Genomic DNA, 17,244 nt, shown 5'->3' with positions numbered 1-17,244 from the left:
GAGAGCAGAGTTAATTAAAACCTTCAGGGGCAGCCGGGGCCGTCTGGTTCGGCTTCCATCAGTGCGTCGGCAGCAGCTGAGACGTAGAGCGTCAGTGGGCGGGTCGGCCGAAAGGTCCCCGCCGAGCGAGACACCGAGCACCGGCGATAAAACACATCAGCCTCAATCAACCTCGGCTTCGCCGCCGCCGCCGCCGCACAACACCTCATTTCGCCTGCGGCCACCTCTTATCGAGCGATCGATCCTCCTCTCGGGGACCCAGCGGCACCTCGTGACGCTTATTAACCCCGGAGGATTGTCTCTGGCCTCGGCGGGGAAACGCGGCCGGCGTTCCCGGTGCAGCGGCTGCGCAGAGCACGACTCCCGACTGGATCCCAGCGCGCAACGTTTCACAAGCGTGACGCTGCAGCGTTCCAGGCACCCCGGCGTCGGACATTCATCCGCGGCGAAGGTGACGTGGGGACGATCGCTGAGCCGAGGGGAACAAAACTAAAGAGAACTTTTCAACACCGCGGCAGCCAGAAATAAAATCACCTCCTCAGAGACTCTCGACGCTCCATTCAGCCTGTCAGCAGCACTTATGTTGGATGCTGTCACCCACAGCACCCAACATAAGTGCTGCTTTCCCCCCCCCTCTTGGTTGACAGCCTCAAACACGGTCACTCAGGCTAATTTCTGAGCTCCGGCAAGAGCCAGTTAACTCGATTTTTTTTAACTCGGTTTTTGCGGTGCGAATTTTATCCAAAAATCACATTTATTTTTCATTCTGCTAGCTGCCTCCAAAAAGAAAAGAACACCTCAGGCTAGCTTACAATTTTTTTTTTTTTGCTAATTAGGTATTTATTTATTTATTTTTTAATTGCATTAGTTTCCTAATGCACATGGTCGCCACCGAGGCATCTCTCCTGGCTGATTTTCCAGCTCTGCCAAGGGCTTCTGACTGCAGCAGCCGCTTATTGTCTGACGCAAAGACGTTTTACCCGCAGGCTAAACACGTTTTGTCGGCTCTCGCCACTCATGTCCGTTATCCCATTAGCGTCTCCAGGCGGGAGAATCAAACTTCCTCTGCTTGAGGTGGCAAAATGGTTCCGTTGGTCCAACACTCGCAACTTTAAAAACCTTTTCACCGTCGTGCGTAATGGAGGGAGGATGTCGATGCATCCTGCTGATGATGACGCACTTAGTGCAGAGAAGAAACTCTCAGGAGAAGCGTCCACGGCTGAAGGGCCTCGACCTGCGAGTCACCTGGAAATACCTGGAGAACGTTGGGACGAGGCAGGATCACCTGAAAACTGAGGGCAGCAGTCACAAACATGCAGAGTTTGTGATCAAGCAGGTTGGAAACAACTATGTAAACCACTGTGTGTAATATGTACACACATATATATATATATATATATATATATATATATATATATGTATATATATATATATGTATATATATATATATATATATATATATATATATATATATATATATATATATATATATACACACACATATGCTGTATATGTATAAATATACATACATATATATATATAAACATGTATGTATGTATGTATGTATGTATGTATGTATGTATGTGTGTATATATATATATATATATATATATATATATACTGTATATGTATGTATTTACTTTTTTAAATACATATGTAATATATAATTTAATAATTTTTTTGTCATTACTGTTACAGCCTCCTACTAAAAGTGACGCTTTCACACCTTCTGAATGTTTGGAAGAAGACAAAAAAATCAAAGCATCTATCTATCTATCTATCTATCTATCTATCTATCTATCTGTCTGTCTATCTATCTATCTATCTATCTATCTATCTGTCTATCTATCTGTCTATCTATCTATCTATCTGCCTCCAACTCCTGCATCTTTAATTTCTGATGCCGATGCTTCATTCTGACCGGAGACGACCACTCTGACCCAGCAGGCGGTGGTGAAAAGCGGCTGTTTCTCGGCGCTCTTGCCACAACGTCCGTGACAGTTTACGAGTGCGTCGCCTCCGAGACGAACACTGCTGCGCCTCGTCCGACCACGAGCCGCTAATATCCGTGCTGATACGAGATCCTGCGCCGCAGATAAAAGAAAGAGAGAAGAGTCGGCCGCGCCGCTAACGGGATTATTCTGGGTCACAGGTTCAAACGGCGGCTGCGGTTCTTTGTTGTTGCGCTCAGCTTCGCCTGAAGCGGCTGGTCATCTCGCCGCTTCGCTTCACTGGCCTTAACTTTCCCCCCCCCCCCCCTTTTTTCTTTTTTTTTGGTTGTTGTTTTTATCCGCCTGTTGTGTTTGTGTTCCTGCCTTGAAGGAAGGTGACTCCGCCAGGGTTTATTGGATATAAACAAGGAGATTTAAGCGGATATAATACGGCTTTCATAAACCGCCCTGGAAGAGGATTCTCTCTGAAATTACTCTTTTCCACAAAGAGAAGATTTTGAGGATTAGCGAAAAGCCACCTGGTTTCACAACAGCTTTCTCTATTCAAACTAAACCAAGACCAAACAAAACAGAGGATTTCTTCCGTAAAGTTTGTCCTCTTGGTGGCCTCAAAAAAGGACGTACGGTATTTTCGGAGTCACACACTGCCTGCACACTGGTGCAGGAAGAAAAAAAGTGTTGTTTTTTTTTAATCGAAATCACACAAAAAGAGGCCGAGTTGAAGATATTCACAAATTCCAGGCCCTGGAAGTGGCTGCGCTGCTCCTTCAACACCGTGTCATGAGTCTGAGGACTTTCCTCAGCGTGTCGTCCGTCATGTTTCGTCGTATGCAAACTCTTTCAGCCATGAAAGAACTTTTCTGCTCATTAGCGGCGGAGCGAGTTCTGTCGCTGAGAACATTTTCACACCCGTCTGGCACTTCCTATCGGTGCTTTCACTCCTCTCCCGTCTTGTCTTTAGGGTTAATCGTGGATCCAATTTTTTTTTTTTCCCTTCCGTCCTAATTGTCTCAGAGTTATGAAGAACTCGGCGGCCGTCCCAGATCGGAGGAGAGTCCGTCACTTCTATCGCTTCTCGGCTGTGTGCTCGGAAAAGTTCTGGGTCACATTTCACAGCAAATCTCCACTTTCACTCAGATAAATCTCACTGATACAACATTAATAAGCAGGCATTGTTTAATTCCACATGCATCGTCTTTTCTTCAGCCGAATTTTAGCTCGCGGTTCACGGCTTTCAACTCTTGTCTCGGCTGACTGATCTGGATCTGGAAAACAGCACCAGAAGGGAAGTTTCCTGTCCATCTCCATGGTTGCGAAGCGGGAAGTTAAAGGGACGTCCCCGTCCAGCGGTCGGACTCGGGTCGGCTTTTCGCAGTCACTAAACCCAATCACATGATCCGGACACGTGCGGTGAGTTTTCCGGAAGAATGAGCATCAGTTAAGTGGTTCAGACTCGTCATGGCAGCGCCGGAGCGGCTCCGTTTTTTGCAGTTTCTCCGGCTGAAAGACGGCTCCGTTTTGTCTCCTCTGATGTTCGACTTGAAGAGGAGCCGTCTGTCTGCAGATCAGAGCCCCGGAAAAAGCTCCTTGTCTCATCGGCTCTGTGCAGAGCTCGCTCATCACGGGGACGACTCACGCGTTTCCCCCTCGCAGGCTTCAAGGTGTCTGACGGAGACGCCAGTGACTCACACGGTTTCTCTGCTCTCTCGCTCTCTCCCTCTCTTTTTTGCTATTGCCTTGAAATAATGAGTTCAGAGGAACAAACGCAAGCAGCGGCACCTCCAGATGCATCTTTCAATATTTTTCATCAAACTTCTCTTTGAGTTCTCTCTGACTTTTCCTCTCCTTAATAGGATTTCTCTTTTGCAAATACATATTTATCGTCGCTGCTTCAGAGCTGCTCTGGTCGCCGACCCCTCTCTTCTTTTCCCTTTCTCGTCTCGCCTTTGATTGGATGAAAACGCAGAGAAATAGGAGACACATACACACACACACGCTCTCTTCTTGCACTGCAATCTCAGATAATCCTTAAGAGCCTCTGACCGACTAAAATAGCCTCTCTGAGGAGACACATTCAAAGAAAAGCAAACACAAACCTGTAAAGCTAAATCTGCCTCCTCTTTTAGATGCTCTCGCTGCTCCTCTGCGGGGGGGGTCGGGGTGTGGAGGGGGGCGGGCGGGTGGGGGGGGGTGGGCTCGCCGCTCCCCCGGCGGAACTCGTGGCAAGCCTTCAGTCGTGGCGGAGCGAAGCAGATCGGCCTTTTGTGAACGGCCCTCTCATCTTCGCCTGGTGTTTGACGACGCGCTCGGCGGCGCTCGGCGGCGCTCGGCGACTCGTCACGGAGAACACAGAGCGCCGCGAGCTCCTTTAGAGCCGGCAAGCTGTTTTTGCTGAGGCCTCCTGCACCACTTCCTGTGCACAAGGGAGTAGTAAAATATTGAAATTTGCACGAGGTGCGTGTAAAAAAAATAAAAATAAAAATATCGCAGTGTGAGCTTGAGTTGTTTTCGTGATAGAGGTGGAAATTTAAAAGTGGAAACGTTTGGAAAGAGGCTTCGGTTAGAGAAACGTGCGAGATGTTTCTCAGTCTGCAGGAAGATGACTTGATTGATGGGGAACTAAAATAAATATTGTGTGACTGAGGTGAAACATTCCGTTGCGTCATATAACACATAAAGCATGTGAATGCAATAAGACGATTGCATAAGCAGATGTTTCAATGATTTAGGACAAAATGTCTTTGCAATACTGTTTAATGAAAAAGTTATTAGCCTTTACTTCTATTAGAATAATGTTGGAGCATATGCTTGTCTGCAGTCTGGACGCTAATGTGAGAAGAATGTGTCTGAAACCCCGCGATGTGAGGAGCGGAAGCCGCCCTGCAAATTCAGCTGCGCTTCATTAAATCTTAACACTGTGAAAATGCCATTTCACGTCGCTTCTGGCTGAATTGCTTTTTGCGCTCGCCGGCGGCAAGCCACACTCGTGTCCCTCTTTGTGCTGCGGCTGCTTCGCTTTCACCGCGACATGGCAGTCAGCGAGCTTATTACCTGCCGTTCATCACAGGCCAGCAGGCACAGGAGGAGCTCGGGATGTGCTGATGGATGCAGGCGGACTTTTCACTCAATTAAACGGAGGAGAGGAGAAGGGGCAAAAAAACAACTTGTCAGCGTCCGCGGTGGCGAGCTCCTTATTGATTTTCATGGCTCATGTTTAGGCCTCATTACTCACAAAGCTACTGTAATAAAAAAAGTGCAACCGGAAACTTGAGAGGAGACGATGCCAGAATCAGCAGAGGATTTCACCAAATCCCAGAGCTAATAGAGAGCCAATCAGTTCCAATTGCAGAGGCTGTTTTTTTTTCTTCTTCCTATTTTATTTTTCCTTTCTCTCGGCCAGCGTGCTGTAAATGGCGTCGTGGCTAACGACTCCCGCCCACTGCCAATATGTTATCGTGGCATCTTCACAGGTCGGGAGAGGAGATGGAGGGATCGTGCGCCAACACAGAGCGCCGAGGAGCCGCTGCCAAGTTAAACGTTCTGCCCTCCCTTTGACAATCTCACAGCTTCTCTGGCAGCTCCCACCAGGAGGCCGCGCTCCACTTTGTCTTGGCTGGGAAAAGTGGGGTTGTGGTGTGCGAGGAAAACAAAAACACAAATGACGCATCCAAGAACAAATCAACTCCAGAATTGTTGATTCACTGCAGCCCAACATACGGAGGAACCCAGTGAACTGAATCTGAAACTTTTTAACCTCCAAAAGTGACTAAAAGGTCTCTGCGCAAATCATGTTTGGGTAAAATGCGGCTCCGAATGAGATACAGGTGTGAAATGTTGACATGAAGCTGAGCAGTTCTGCGGCTGACCTTTAAAACTTTCACTTTTCTTCATTTTTCTTGCAGCTGACTCTTTGGCCGATTAATCACAAATTGGCAGGTGTGCAGAAGTGAAACTGGGCACCATGGACAGGGACAGCAGGGCTGCCTTCAGGTTCAGCACCATGGACAGCGACAGCTGAGCAGCAGCAGCAGCAGCAGCAGCAGCAGCAGCAGACTGGCTCTCTGCCAGCGGGTGAGTTCTTGCTCTCTGTTGTTGAGACGCCGGTAGAAGCAGCTCCCTCTGAGCCGGAACCTGAGGGGTCCCGCTTGGTCTGATCGGCCGCCAAACATGCCGACGGTGAGTGGTGTGCGTTTGCTGGCTGTAAATTTCGTTTAAGTGAGCTCCAGAAAGGCCGACGTTCCAGGCGGCTGCGAGGGTGAGAAGGCCTCCAACTCAAAGTGCGAAGCAGGAAGTCCTTGAATTAAGGTTTTATTTTAAGATGTTTTGTTGATGCATCAGTTTAAAGGAAGTTCTGAAGCTTTTAGTTTTATGCTAAGCCTCAGTAGTGTAGTGTGAAGTCTTTTGGTTGGAGTCCCGCTTTTGCCTGGACCGGCACCAAACTACAGCTTCAACTACGTTGCTTCAACTGCTCTCTCTCTCTCTTTCCCACCAGTTTTATTTTCCTTGATGCTGATCCTCTGGAGTTTTGGATTTTGAAGAATAAACAGATTAAATGAGCAGAACTTTGCAACAGATGATCTTTCAAAATTAACATTACTTTCTCAGCGTGCAAAATATCTTTGTTTTCATAAATGCGTCCTTCAAATCAACAGTCTGCTTTTCTTTTTGTTTACCTGTCCCTCATTTAACATGCAGCAGATGCTCTCAGCAAAAGATGCACAATAAATACATAAAATGAGAGGTGGTAACCACTGCCAAGGTTATCAGACAAATTAAAACAGCCAGGGCTTTTAAAATACACACATCAGTGCGAAATCGGGATGCGCTTCGCCGACTCTGACGCTCAATTTTCGACAAACGCAACATTTTTATTGCATCGTCTGTTGCGTAGCGGCTTCCCCCCCCCCCCCTCATTCTGGCACGGCGCTCACTCCAAGGCGTGGCGAGAAGGTTGATGATTGAGTGAGGCCAGCAGTGGAGGCTGCTGCCGCCGCCGCTGCTGTCACCGCCGCTGCTGAACAACAGACAGGATCTGAATGGAGGATTGTGTGGCTGCTGCGTCCTGCTGCGTTCAGGATGGACCAGCAGCTGCGAGGGACAAAGACTAAACACGCACACACACACAAAAAAAAGAAAAACCCCAACAGCGACACAGAATCCTTCATTATCATCGTCAGTGTTAGCAGCTTACGCCTGGGTGCGAGAAGCGTCTGGCGGGACGGGGTCGAGTCGCAGTGTGTGTGAGAGGTTTAAACGGCGGTGACATCACAGCTGCCAGCCTCATCTGTTCGGGCCCACGGGGACGCAGAGAGGAATAAATTGTGAGGGTAAATATTTTCTGTTGCAAATCAGCAAGCAGCGGGCTCTCGCACCCGCACCCGCACACACACACACACACACACACACTTTTAAACCGCTGCTGGGTATTCTTGGAATTTTTTACGACTTTATTTTGTGTCGTACTGTCGTCCTAACAGACGCTGAATGAATATTATGATCTTTAGTTCTATCGTTCTTTCTCTTCATCGCTGTCATGTTTGTTCCCCTCTTTTTTTGTTCTCCGTGCTTCGTTATTTTCATAATCACAGGGGCCTCTGCTGTGAAATAAAGCTTTTAGCAAAACATCAGAACTGTGATGACTATCAAAAATGACAGGAACTGCCTTTAGCCGTCAGTTTGGACCACATCCCATCTGCCAATATGGAGTGGGAGGGGCTTACGTACAAAGCTGCAGCCGGCCGCCATGTTCAGCTGGCGGTGCTCTCCTGTTATCTTTATTTAACAGTCAGGGCTTATTGACTGAGAAAGACATATATTTATATATCCCCTACAATTTTATCCCATTAAAGCGCTTGCTGCCGACTCCTCGCCGCAGCGTCTTCGAGGCCCGACAGTCATGAAGCGCCTTCTCTGTGTGTTCACCAGCCGCTGACATTTGGAGGCGAAGCTCATCACGATATCATTTTGAGACATCTGTTGGCATCCCCTTTGATTTTCTCTCTCTCTCTCTCTCTCTCTCTCTCTCTCTCTTTCTCTCTCCCACGCACTCCTCCACACAAACACACACACACACACACAGCATAGCAACGCACAACACAACGTGGCAATGCTTTAATTACGCCGCTCGGAAAGTTCAATATTTCTGAGGCCAGAACTACAAAGGAGAGAATGAAACGTATAAATAATGAATTCGGCATTCTCTGTGATTAAAGCTGAATATCAAACCAATCAGACAGTCGTCGGTGTGGCAATGTGATTATTATCCTCAGACTTTTCCTCTTCTTGCCGACGCTCCTCTGCTCCCCCGCAACACCAGGGGAAAACAGAAGGAGAGGAAATTGCTATTCATGAGTGTGTTGTGTGTTTCATTCAGATTTCAGTGATTCTGGTGGTTTGGACCGCAGGGGCTGGCACAGGGCTAGCCGGTCAGTCAGTTCGTGTGACAGACAGAGACTTGACTTTGACCGCTTGAACTTTGACACGCGGGGCAGCGATGCCATTTCTTTAGGTGGAGAAGAAGAAGAAGAAAAAAAAAAATTGGCATTATTTGAAGGATTGTTTCCTTTATCCTTTAGATTCTTATCTCTCGCATCCATGTTGTCAAGAGCCCAGAAAAAGTGTTTGGAAGGAGAAGGAAGAAACTTTGTGGGCAACTGGATGACAAGCAGACCAATCAGGTTAGTTACTGCTGCCCTTCACACGCTCACAATCCATGTCCAACCTGCCACAGTCACTCCTCACTGCGGTTAAATTCATCTGACAGAGAGGGAAAACATCATAACCATAATGTTATTATTAATAAAAACAGGTTTATTTTATCTCTTGGCGCTGCAGCTTTCTGTTTTGCCCCTTCTGTTTTTGATCCGTAACTTCCTTTATGCATAGATAATTCCAACTGCTGCTGCGGCTGCTGCTGCTGCTCGGCCAGCAGGAAGGATTCCTCGCTCATTCCGTGACCCAATTAGTGTTGATGGGACGCGGCTATACGGCTCGCGACGAAGATGGAGGGGACGGCTGAAGCAGTTGCCAGGCAGCTCTGGGCCAGGCGGCCCGGGAAACAAACTGCTGCGCGGCTGATGACCGCGTGACAGCGCCGTCATCCCCAGGACGTCTTGCTGCGGCTGTAATCGTCTGACAGCGTCTCTCCGCAGAGACAATCAGACGCGGCCGGGTGCTCCCGTCATGGGACTCATCCCCCCCCACCCTGCCCCGATGCCTCCTCTCCATCACTGGAAAGCTGAGGAGGGAGTGGGGGAGGGAGGGAGGGAGGGACGGCTGCCTGTTCGAGTCCGAATCACTGGCAGCAGTTTTACATTCAAAAGGTCTCCGGATATTTTGAATACAATCCAATCTAATGCAGATCACTTATACATTTGATGTGCAAACGATGTGCAATAGAGAGCAACTTTTTTTTTTTTTTTTTAGTTGGTTCAGGGGTGACAAACTCAAATACACAGTGGGACAAAATTTAAAAGACAGTGGGCCAACATTGATTCAACCTGGATACGGAACAAGCAAAGCCAAATACTATGCAATACATTACTTAATATTTCACACAAGCAAAACAAAATAAATAAAATGTAATTTTTATTAGCAGCTTTCCGATTTAAATTTCAACACTAACCCTTTTCCACAGGCATTATTTATTTATTTATTTTTAAATATAACAATAAACCAACAAAGTAATAATAATATCATTCAATGACCATCCTGCCCTGATTGACTCATCAACATACAAGCATAGAATTCTGGGATTTTTGGTATTAGCGGCACATGTGTAGTGATTTTGTATTGCCTCACGAGCCAAAGTTGGTCCACGAGCCAGAGTTTGACAGCTATGGCTTAGAGGAAGTTTACCCACTTCCTGGTCACGTGACTGACCAACGCAGAAAACACTAAAGCTAACAAGAGCTGCAGGGTGTGGTTCCGCCTCTCATGGCTGCTCTGCTCTCCAACATTACACTGGATGCAATGGTAATTGTGTAAAATATATACACGTTGTTATAGTTATGAGGAGTTCCCCCAAAAAAGTGGTCAGTTCACAGCAAGTCGGCTAACTGATTACCTAACTTAGCCTCCACTCATTAGCGTCTTCTTTCTTTTCCTTTTCACTAGCAAATGTGTGTTCATTTGATATAAAGTATTTTGCAGTCGCACACAAGCAATTTACATATGCACTTGTATAGAAATGACCCCAGCCAACTTCTCAATGTAGCCCCATTTTTTACTCACTTTCAATTCAAACGCCTACTGCAGCTGAGTGACGTAGCTACGCGGCCGCCATGTTGCGCTGGGGCTGCTAGTAGTGCATGCTGTCAGTAGGGAATGTAGCACTAAATGAATCATAGCTTGCCCAATTTAGTTTGATTTATTATAAATACCAGAAATGCATCAGCAAATGGCTCATGCATGTATTCATGGAAATTGTGGTCAGAAAATCAGGAAAGATTTCATGTCAACTATGAACTAAGAATTCATGGCAACTAATGCATACATTTGAAGGTCACTCATACATGAACTCACAGAAACTACGGCATGAGTTCATGGTATTTCATGCCATTACAATTACAATTTGACTAAAGAAGTTTTGTACTTTCAGTATTATTGGTGAAGGGAGAAGTAAACATTCATTTGTCTTGGCCATCAGGGCCACATCATTAATTACATCCATAAACTAAGCTATTATGCAATAAGTGAAACAAAAAAGTGCCAGCATAAATGAAGTACTTACTTTAAAACATTTTTGAGGGCATCGATGCTACAAGTGGGCGTCTCTGACTCTTGACCACTCCTCTCCTCTTTTTATTTCCCACCTTTGGCACCAGCCGCCGGCTGCGTCCATCAATACTTTGGATCAAAACAGACACACGCTCAATAACTATGAATACAAGTTTACAAATGAAACCATTTTAAACAGTGTTACTCACCAGGCAGTTTGATTCATTTGCATAACCGCCTCTTCTTTTTCTGCTGCGACCACACAGCAGCCATGTCGTGAGTATAGTGAAGCTGACAAATTATAAAATGCACTGTCCCGACGTCAAACAGGAGATTTGAAAACATCTGGTGCGTGGATATCTAGAAGTTCTCCCACTTTTTTTGACCTGTTGATCATTATGCAATTTCTCTGACAGACAGCAAACTATTCTGGAGTAACAACAACACAACTGTTCGTATAAAGAGTGTTCAGAAATCTCGCGCCGCTGCCATGGGGGAAAGTATGGAAGAGAAAACGTTCTAAAAGACTTGTGAAGATTGAGCCAGCAGTTTTGTTTTTTTTTTAAGCAGAGTACAACTTTCGTTTTGGCTCGGAGAAAAACTCCAAGATCGGGACATGATAAAAATGACCTTTGTTGTCTGGCCGATGTTTGTGAGTTCCACGGTTGCCTCTGTGTGACAGCAGGGTGCTAACTTTAGCTGCTGACTTTGAAGGCCGTGGACCTCCTTGTAAAAAATATTCTGCCTGACAGTAAAATTGGAACAAAGATTCTTTTGTTCTCCCAACACAAAGTTTGGGGCAAAATGAACCCGCTGTTCGGAGAAATGAGGACAATATTTTCTCATCAAACACACCAGCTAGTGGAGGAAATAGTTCCTCGGGCACTAATTTACACATCCAAGAGGAGGAAATGTCTGAAAGTAATTTTGCTGATGGATACTGGACTCCTCCAGTTGTGTTTTCTACCAGTGATTTCAGGCCAATTTGGCCACAGTTTGAGGTTGTGGATTTTACCCACAGCTGGGTGAATAACGAGGGCCTCCAACTTGAAATCCTTCGCCATCAACCACTTCCATTAACAACCAGACCCTTCCCGTCCCGTCCCTGAGAAACCAAAAACAAAACTCAGACTGAGGCAAATTTGACTGCGAGTGAAGAAACATCTAAACACAGATGACCAGCGTCAAGACTCCAGTATCGGAAGTGGACCGGGTCTGTTTAGCAACATCACAAACGCCACGAGCCAGTGGACAAGTTGGCGGTTTGAGTTTTGAAGATCCAAAGTTAATGGCTCTCAAGGCAAACCAGTGTTGTGTTGTGGGTAGAAGTCCAACTGCAGCATCTTTGGCTGTGTGTCAAATCAAACATGATCTTTAAAATGAGTTCAGACTCTTCTGACTGGCTTTTGATTCAATGACTGTTTGGCTGCTGGTTGGGCGATGATGCATGGACGGGCGGACGGATGGATGGATGGATGGACGGATGGATGGATGGACGGACAGATGATGAAGGGATGGATGGCAAAACCGACAGACACCCCCAGTCAGGTGTAAACCCCCCCCCATGTAACTTTGTCGACACGTTAGCGTAGCGCGACAGCAATAGCGCGCTCCCGCTCCCCGTCAACGAAAAAAATGCCTGGACGTTAGCGCTATTTCCAACCAGCACCAGCCCCCCCCCCCCCCACCGTGCCCGCCGACACCTTATTAAGTTTTGTACAAGGCCAACCTAAAGCACGTCACGCATCTTTAAATTTAGCACACACAGACCCGACACACACTTCCATCCAAATATAGATTCCCTTTTATTATTTGTACAATTTCAGCAAAAAATATGATACAGTTCCAGTTTAATTGCACAGTCTGTTAAATATCTAAATACACTTTTACAGCTTTATAATGTCAGTAGTAAAAAATATCAGGATCTCTCTTTTGGAATTTTTCTGGGTTTTTTTTGCGTGCGCGCGATACAAAATGCACACTCCGCAAAACAACACATACACAACCAGGTGCCACTTTGAAAAACAGTTTGCTCGTAGAAACAAAAAACAAATCAACAACACGCAGGGGCGTTTTCTTCTCACGACAGCTTTACGACCGTTTCAGCCCCGAGAGGGCAGGAGGGATGTCAGAAGGAGCGGCGGAGCTCGAAATAGAGAGCAAACCATGAGCAACCCTGAAGTCCACTGGAGTCACAACCGATAAAGGAAAAAAATATAAATCAAGAAACGTAGAAGGAAAAAAACAAAACAATTCAAATCTCTTTTCTAAATAACCTAGAATTTCAGTCATTGTTAAAATATCAGTACGTTCAATTGTACATCTTCTTCATTCAGTCAACAAAAGAAAAGCAGAAAATCCCCCAAAATAAAGTTTGACTTGGGGAAAAAAAAAAAAAAAAAAAAAAAAAAAATCCTTATCAGTTCGCAGAAGTTTCGGCTTCTCGACCAAAACACATTTCACACTGGCAGAGATAAAAGCTGACATCTGAAAACCAAACAAAGCCCCAAAAAACATTGATGGATTCAAGATGATAAAAATCAAAAGTTGTCGGCTGAACGGCGGAGGGGGGGACAACAAAACACGACAAAAACACAAGATAAACACCGACAAGAAGGACGACGACGACGACGACAGCATTCCTGTTAAAAGTACTTTGGGTTGAACCAGAAAGGAACCGACGGGACAACAGCGTCTCTCGTCCCTGCAGCCAGCAGGGCGGAGTCAGAACCATCGGCCACTTCAAGGGCCCAGGAAAAATAGTGGGACAAATAATAAGCTGATGTTCTTGCACATCACACGCAGCAGTCACACAACAAATCAAATCAGTTGCAAAGCAAGTCAAACAACTCCACACGCACGCACGCACGCGCGCACAGACACTCCTCTCGTCCTTTTCCGACAAGGCACTGAGATTTCATCCAAGATTCAAGTTTATCGCGACACAAGTGCTTTATGCATAGACCCTCCTGCACCACCTAGACACACACACGCACGCTCCGTGACAAGGTGATGTGTCAACTGGGCCGTCGACCAATCACGTGGCCCCGCTGTGAATCATCTGGCCTGACAGTCACACACTCATCCTTTCTTTTTTTCTTTTGTGTGTGTGTGTGTGTGTGTGTGTGTGTGTGTGTGTGGTGTGTGTGTGTGTGTGTGAGCTCAGGCTCACCATGTGACCCTCTGTATCCCCTCTCCTGCCCTCTAGCTCCTCCCTGCGTGCTTCTGGCAGCTGATTGGTGGTCAGGGGACCCTCGGCGAGGAGCCGCAGCCTCCAGTTTAGCTCAGTGGGGGGGGGGCTTCGGGATTCGGTGTAGTGCTTCACTTTTCTTTTCACTTTTTCACAAGTGTATGTCTGTGCGTGTGTGTGCGTGGATGACCAGGCCTGCTCCCCCCTCCAGCAGTTAGCCCCTCCCCCGCTCGAAGTGCTCCAGCACGGTGGCGTTGGTCCTCTCGAACAGCCACTGCTGACTGGGCGCTGACGGGTCGCAGGTGCTCATGAAGATGCGGCGCTCGGCGGCGCTGCTGTCCACGCAGCTGTTGCTGACGGGGTGGTAGAGGCTCTTGTCCTGGTTGTGGTGGGGTAGGGGGTGGGGGTGGGGACAGGAAGTGACGTCATACACACTCTTTAGCTTTGGACACTTCTTTTGAGTAAGAAACAAAAATGACACCATCCATGGTCGAGTCTTTCAGAGAGGCGTCGCGTTATTAATCGGCAAATTTCATTTACACAAAGTGAGATTGTGCCTTGCCAGGTTTTTTTTTTTGTTGAATATTTCTGGTAGAATTTAATCTGAACCAAGAACACTTTGGACCTAATTCCTAATGAGAAAAGTGACCATACGCTGCAATTCCTTGCAGACTTGCACTCAATAAAATCCATCCCCTTAACAGCTTTACATTTTTCTCAAAGATGCAATAAAGTCTTAGTTGTCAGTATGTAGATGGCTGAAAATTCAACTGTCCATAAGATTTAAATATCTTGTTTTAAGTTTATACCTACAAATATTTTATTTATTTTATTTTTTATCGTCTTATTTCTTTAATTAATATAATTCTCAATCTTTTATTCAATTTTGCTGCAGTAATTATGGAAATTTTCCCACTGTGCGATCAATGAAGGTCTTCTCCTGTTTCTTCTTCTTCTTCTTAAAAAAAAGAGTCTAGTGTGCCTTACACCAGTTTTCTTCTCTTTGTTTTGTTTTGTCTTTTTGTTTTTTACTGACACAACTATGATGGTGTCACATTGTTGTTTGTGTGTTCTGATGTTTACTAATTGTCCGCAACTTATGTTTGTTATTGAAATTTCAGAGAAAGATTTTGTGAAAAAAGTCTCGTAAAAGAGTCTTAGTTAAGTCTTAGTCAGTTCAGAGTTCAGGGTCTTTCAAAGAGGTGCGTGGGGCCGACTTGCTGTCCGGCCTTCTGTACCTTCCTGTAGCGCCACAGCTGGTTGCCCTTCATGCCGTGGCAGTCGTACAGCGTGACGGGGCTGTTGTGCGAGATGGCGTCGAAGCAGACCTTCTTGGTGTGTAGCGGGTCGCCCACCCGGATGTCCTCCCGCCAGCCGAAGGTGAACACCTGCAGCACATCACGCCATTCATCGCGTCACTTCCTCTGCATCCACATCATCGGTGTGTTTTTTTTAAATTTATTGTTTTTTTTTTGTTTTTTTTAAAAGGCTCATTGTTGTTTCTTTGTATGCAATCAACAAAACTTTCAAGGATGTTTTTCAAGCACAATTGCACACTATCACTTCACCGCTGCGAGGCAATTTTTCCCACTGTTTAAATCACAATGTGATATCACAACGGTGAGTCAGGTTATTTTTTTCGTACACTGTCATTTTGTTCTCATTAGCAAGAGACAAGAGACACAACTTTCCTTTGTCCCTGCATTGCCTGCAGATTTTTCACCAAGATGCAAATTCAGAATAGAGCAATTAAAGCTTCAGTTACAGCTTGACTGGATCCATCCCAGTTTTTTTTTATTTATTTTATTTTTTTATTATGAGCTTGACACAAAGATCCGGTGCTAGAGTGACGGGGCAGAACAAAACACTTCCTGTGAGAACTCAGTGAAACCTCAGCGGAATAAAGTTTCCCCTTCAGGATTTTAGCGATTAAACGTATTATGTGTTAAAGGTCCAGGGTGTAAAATTTGGCCTGATTTGTAATTTTTATATTAATAAAAGTTTAATATAACACCCATAAATAAATTAATAAAAGTGTATACTCGCAGTACATTGATATAAATTTGGTTTTCCTACCAACAGAATAGTTCTTATATATTTAAGAATATACATATTGCAAAGCTCTTGCTCCCAGTTAGCTGCAATCTTGCACTGCGATATTTCTAAGGAAGCCTGGTGTGGACAATCCGGCTGCCTTACAATACGTTTCATATCAAGGGTGATCGCTCGTATCCTCAAATAAGCCAACCAAGAAGAAGGTAGAAGAGGCATCCAGGTTTGTGTGTGCAGACCACCGTAGTTCACTGGCAAGCAAGGGTGAGCGAAAGAGCGCTGCAATCTCAAATGTAACCACTTGATGTCGGTGTTTCTTCACAAAATCTCCAAATATTGCACACTAACATTTTTACGAAAACAGTAAAAATCTAAAATCATGAGAACATCTTCGGTAAGAATTGAATTTGTTGAGAATTTTGAGTTTTGATTTTGAATCAACTCTCATCAAGTTAAATCTGTGGGGGCGGAGTTTCTGAACAATACAGCAGCCAGCCACTGGGGGCAGTTGAACATCTATTTTGATTGTGTAGTATCTGAACTCATCTCTGAACTCATCTGAACTAAGGATGATCTTGCTGTATCTCTCCATATAAGGAGTCATTGTTCCTATACGGTGTCTGGTGCGGACGTGACCAGTCCAGTACATTTCCAGTAATTTTCCACTGTTATAATTCCTGTGCCAAGAAACATTGAGGCCCCTTTCGGGGTAGCGAGGAGCTTTCCATAAGATGTATACTCCCCTCCTCGACATCCGTTTCCGCTTCTTTGTATTATGGGGTATAAAAGGTGATGTTATCATTAGATCATTGGAGTTGTTCACATCTGACCACGAGGCCTCCCCGGGCTTCCATGGTGCCTGTTTGATTTCTGACTTCTTTGCAATAAACCTGTTTTTATACAACCCAGTCGGTGTCAACGGAGACTCCTTCAACATCTACACCTCTCGGATCCACCTGAAGAATTCACTACAATTGACTGATTGGAATCTTTGGCATGAACAAATAAAAAAAATGGAGCACCAACATTGACTTGCTTTTTGTGCTAATGAACAAATGACATATCTCCAAAGTAACGTGAATACATAAATTAATGGGAAACCATAGCAAAAATATCTTCTCTTTAAGTGTCAACTGCCGTGATCGCAGAGGGTTGTGGGGTGTTTCACTTTTTGAGGAGCGTCCTACCTGTCCGTGGTTCCAGCTCACCTCGCCCCGCCCCTTCACACAGGTCTCCAGCCGGATGGGGGTCCCCGACAGGAAGTGTTTGTTCTCCATGCACAGGCCGCTGCCGACGTTTCGGATCTGCGGAGACAGCGGCAAGACAGGAAGT

General features: G+C 45.7%; 2 protein-coding genes across 2 annotated transcripts in view; one reads left to right on the top strand and one right to left on the bottom strand.

The window, feature by feature from the left end:
* LOC142885716 (uncharacterized) overlaps window positions 1–11,964 on the top strand; it is a 229,733-nt gene extending 217,769 nt beyond the window's left edge. Inside the window, exon 12 of the mRNA XM_076022448.1 lies at window positions 11,475–11,964. Coding sequence (XP_075878563.1) covers window positions 11,475–11,779 — 305 coding nt within the window. The 3' untranslated portion in view covers window positions 11,780–11,964. The remainder of the gene's footprint in view (window positions 1–11,474) is intronic.
* A 494-nt stretch (window positions 11,965–12,458) lies between these two features.
* The window catches only part of LOC142885707 (polypeptide N-acetylgalactosaminyltransferase 10-like), a 44,490-nt gene continuing 39,704 nt past the window's right edge, over window positions 12,459–17,244 (bottom strand). Inside the window, exons 10-12 of the mRNA XM_076022436.1 lie at window positions 17,100–17,216; window positions 15,099–15,248; window positions 12,459–14,239 (exon numbers count right to left, since the gene is read on the bottom strand). Coding sequence (XP_075878551.1) covers window positions 14,075–14,239; window positions 15,099–15,248; window positions 17,100–17,216 — 432 coding nt within the window. The 3' untranslated portion in view covers window positions 12,459–14,074. The remainder of the gene's footprint in view (window positions 14,240–15,098; window positions 15,249–17,099; window positions 17,217–17,244) is intronic.

This window comes from Nelusetta ayraudi, unplaced genomic scaffold (genome assembly GCF_046127955.1).
Source record: "Nelusetta ayraudi isolate G7.1 ecotype Tasmania unplaced genomic scaffold, CSIRO-AGI_Nayr_v1 ptg000011l, whole genome shotgun sequence".
NCBI lineage: Eukaryota > Metazoa > Chordata > Actinopteri > Tetraodontiformes > Monacanthidae > Nelusetta > Nelusetta ayraudi.
Note: the sequence above shows the minus strand (reverse complement) of the source record. Positions and strands in the feature narration are given on the sequence as shown.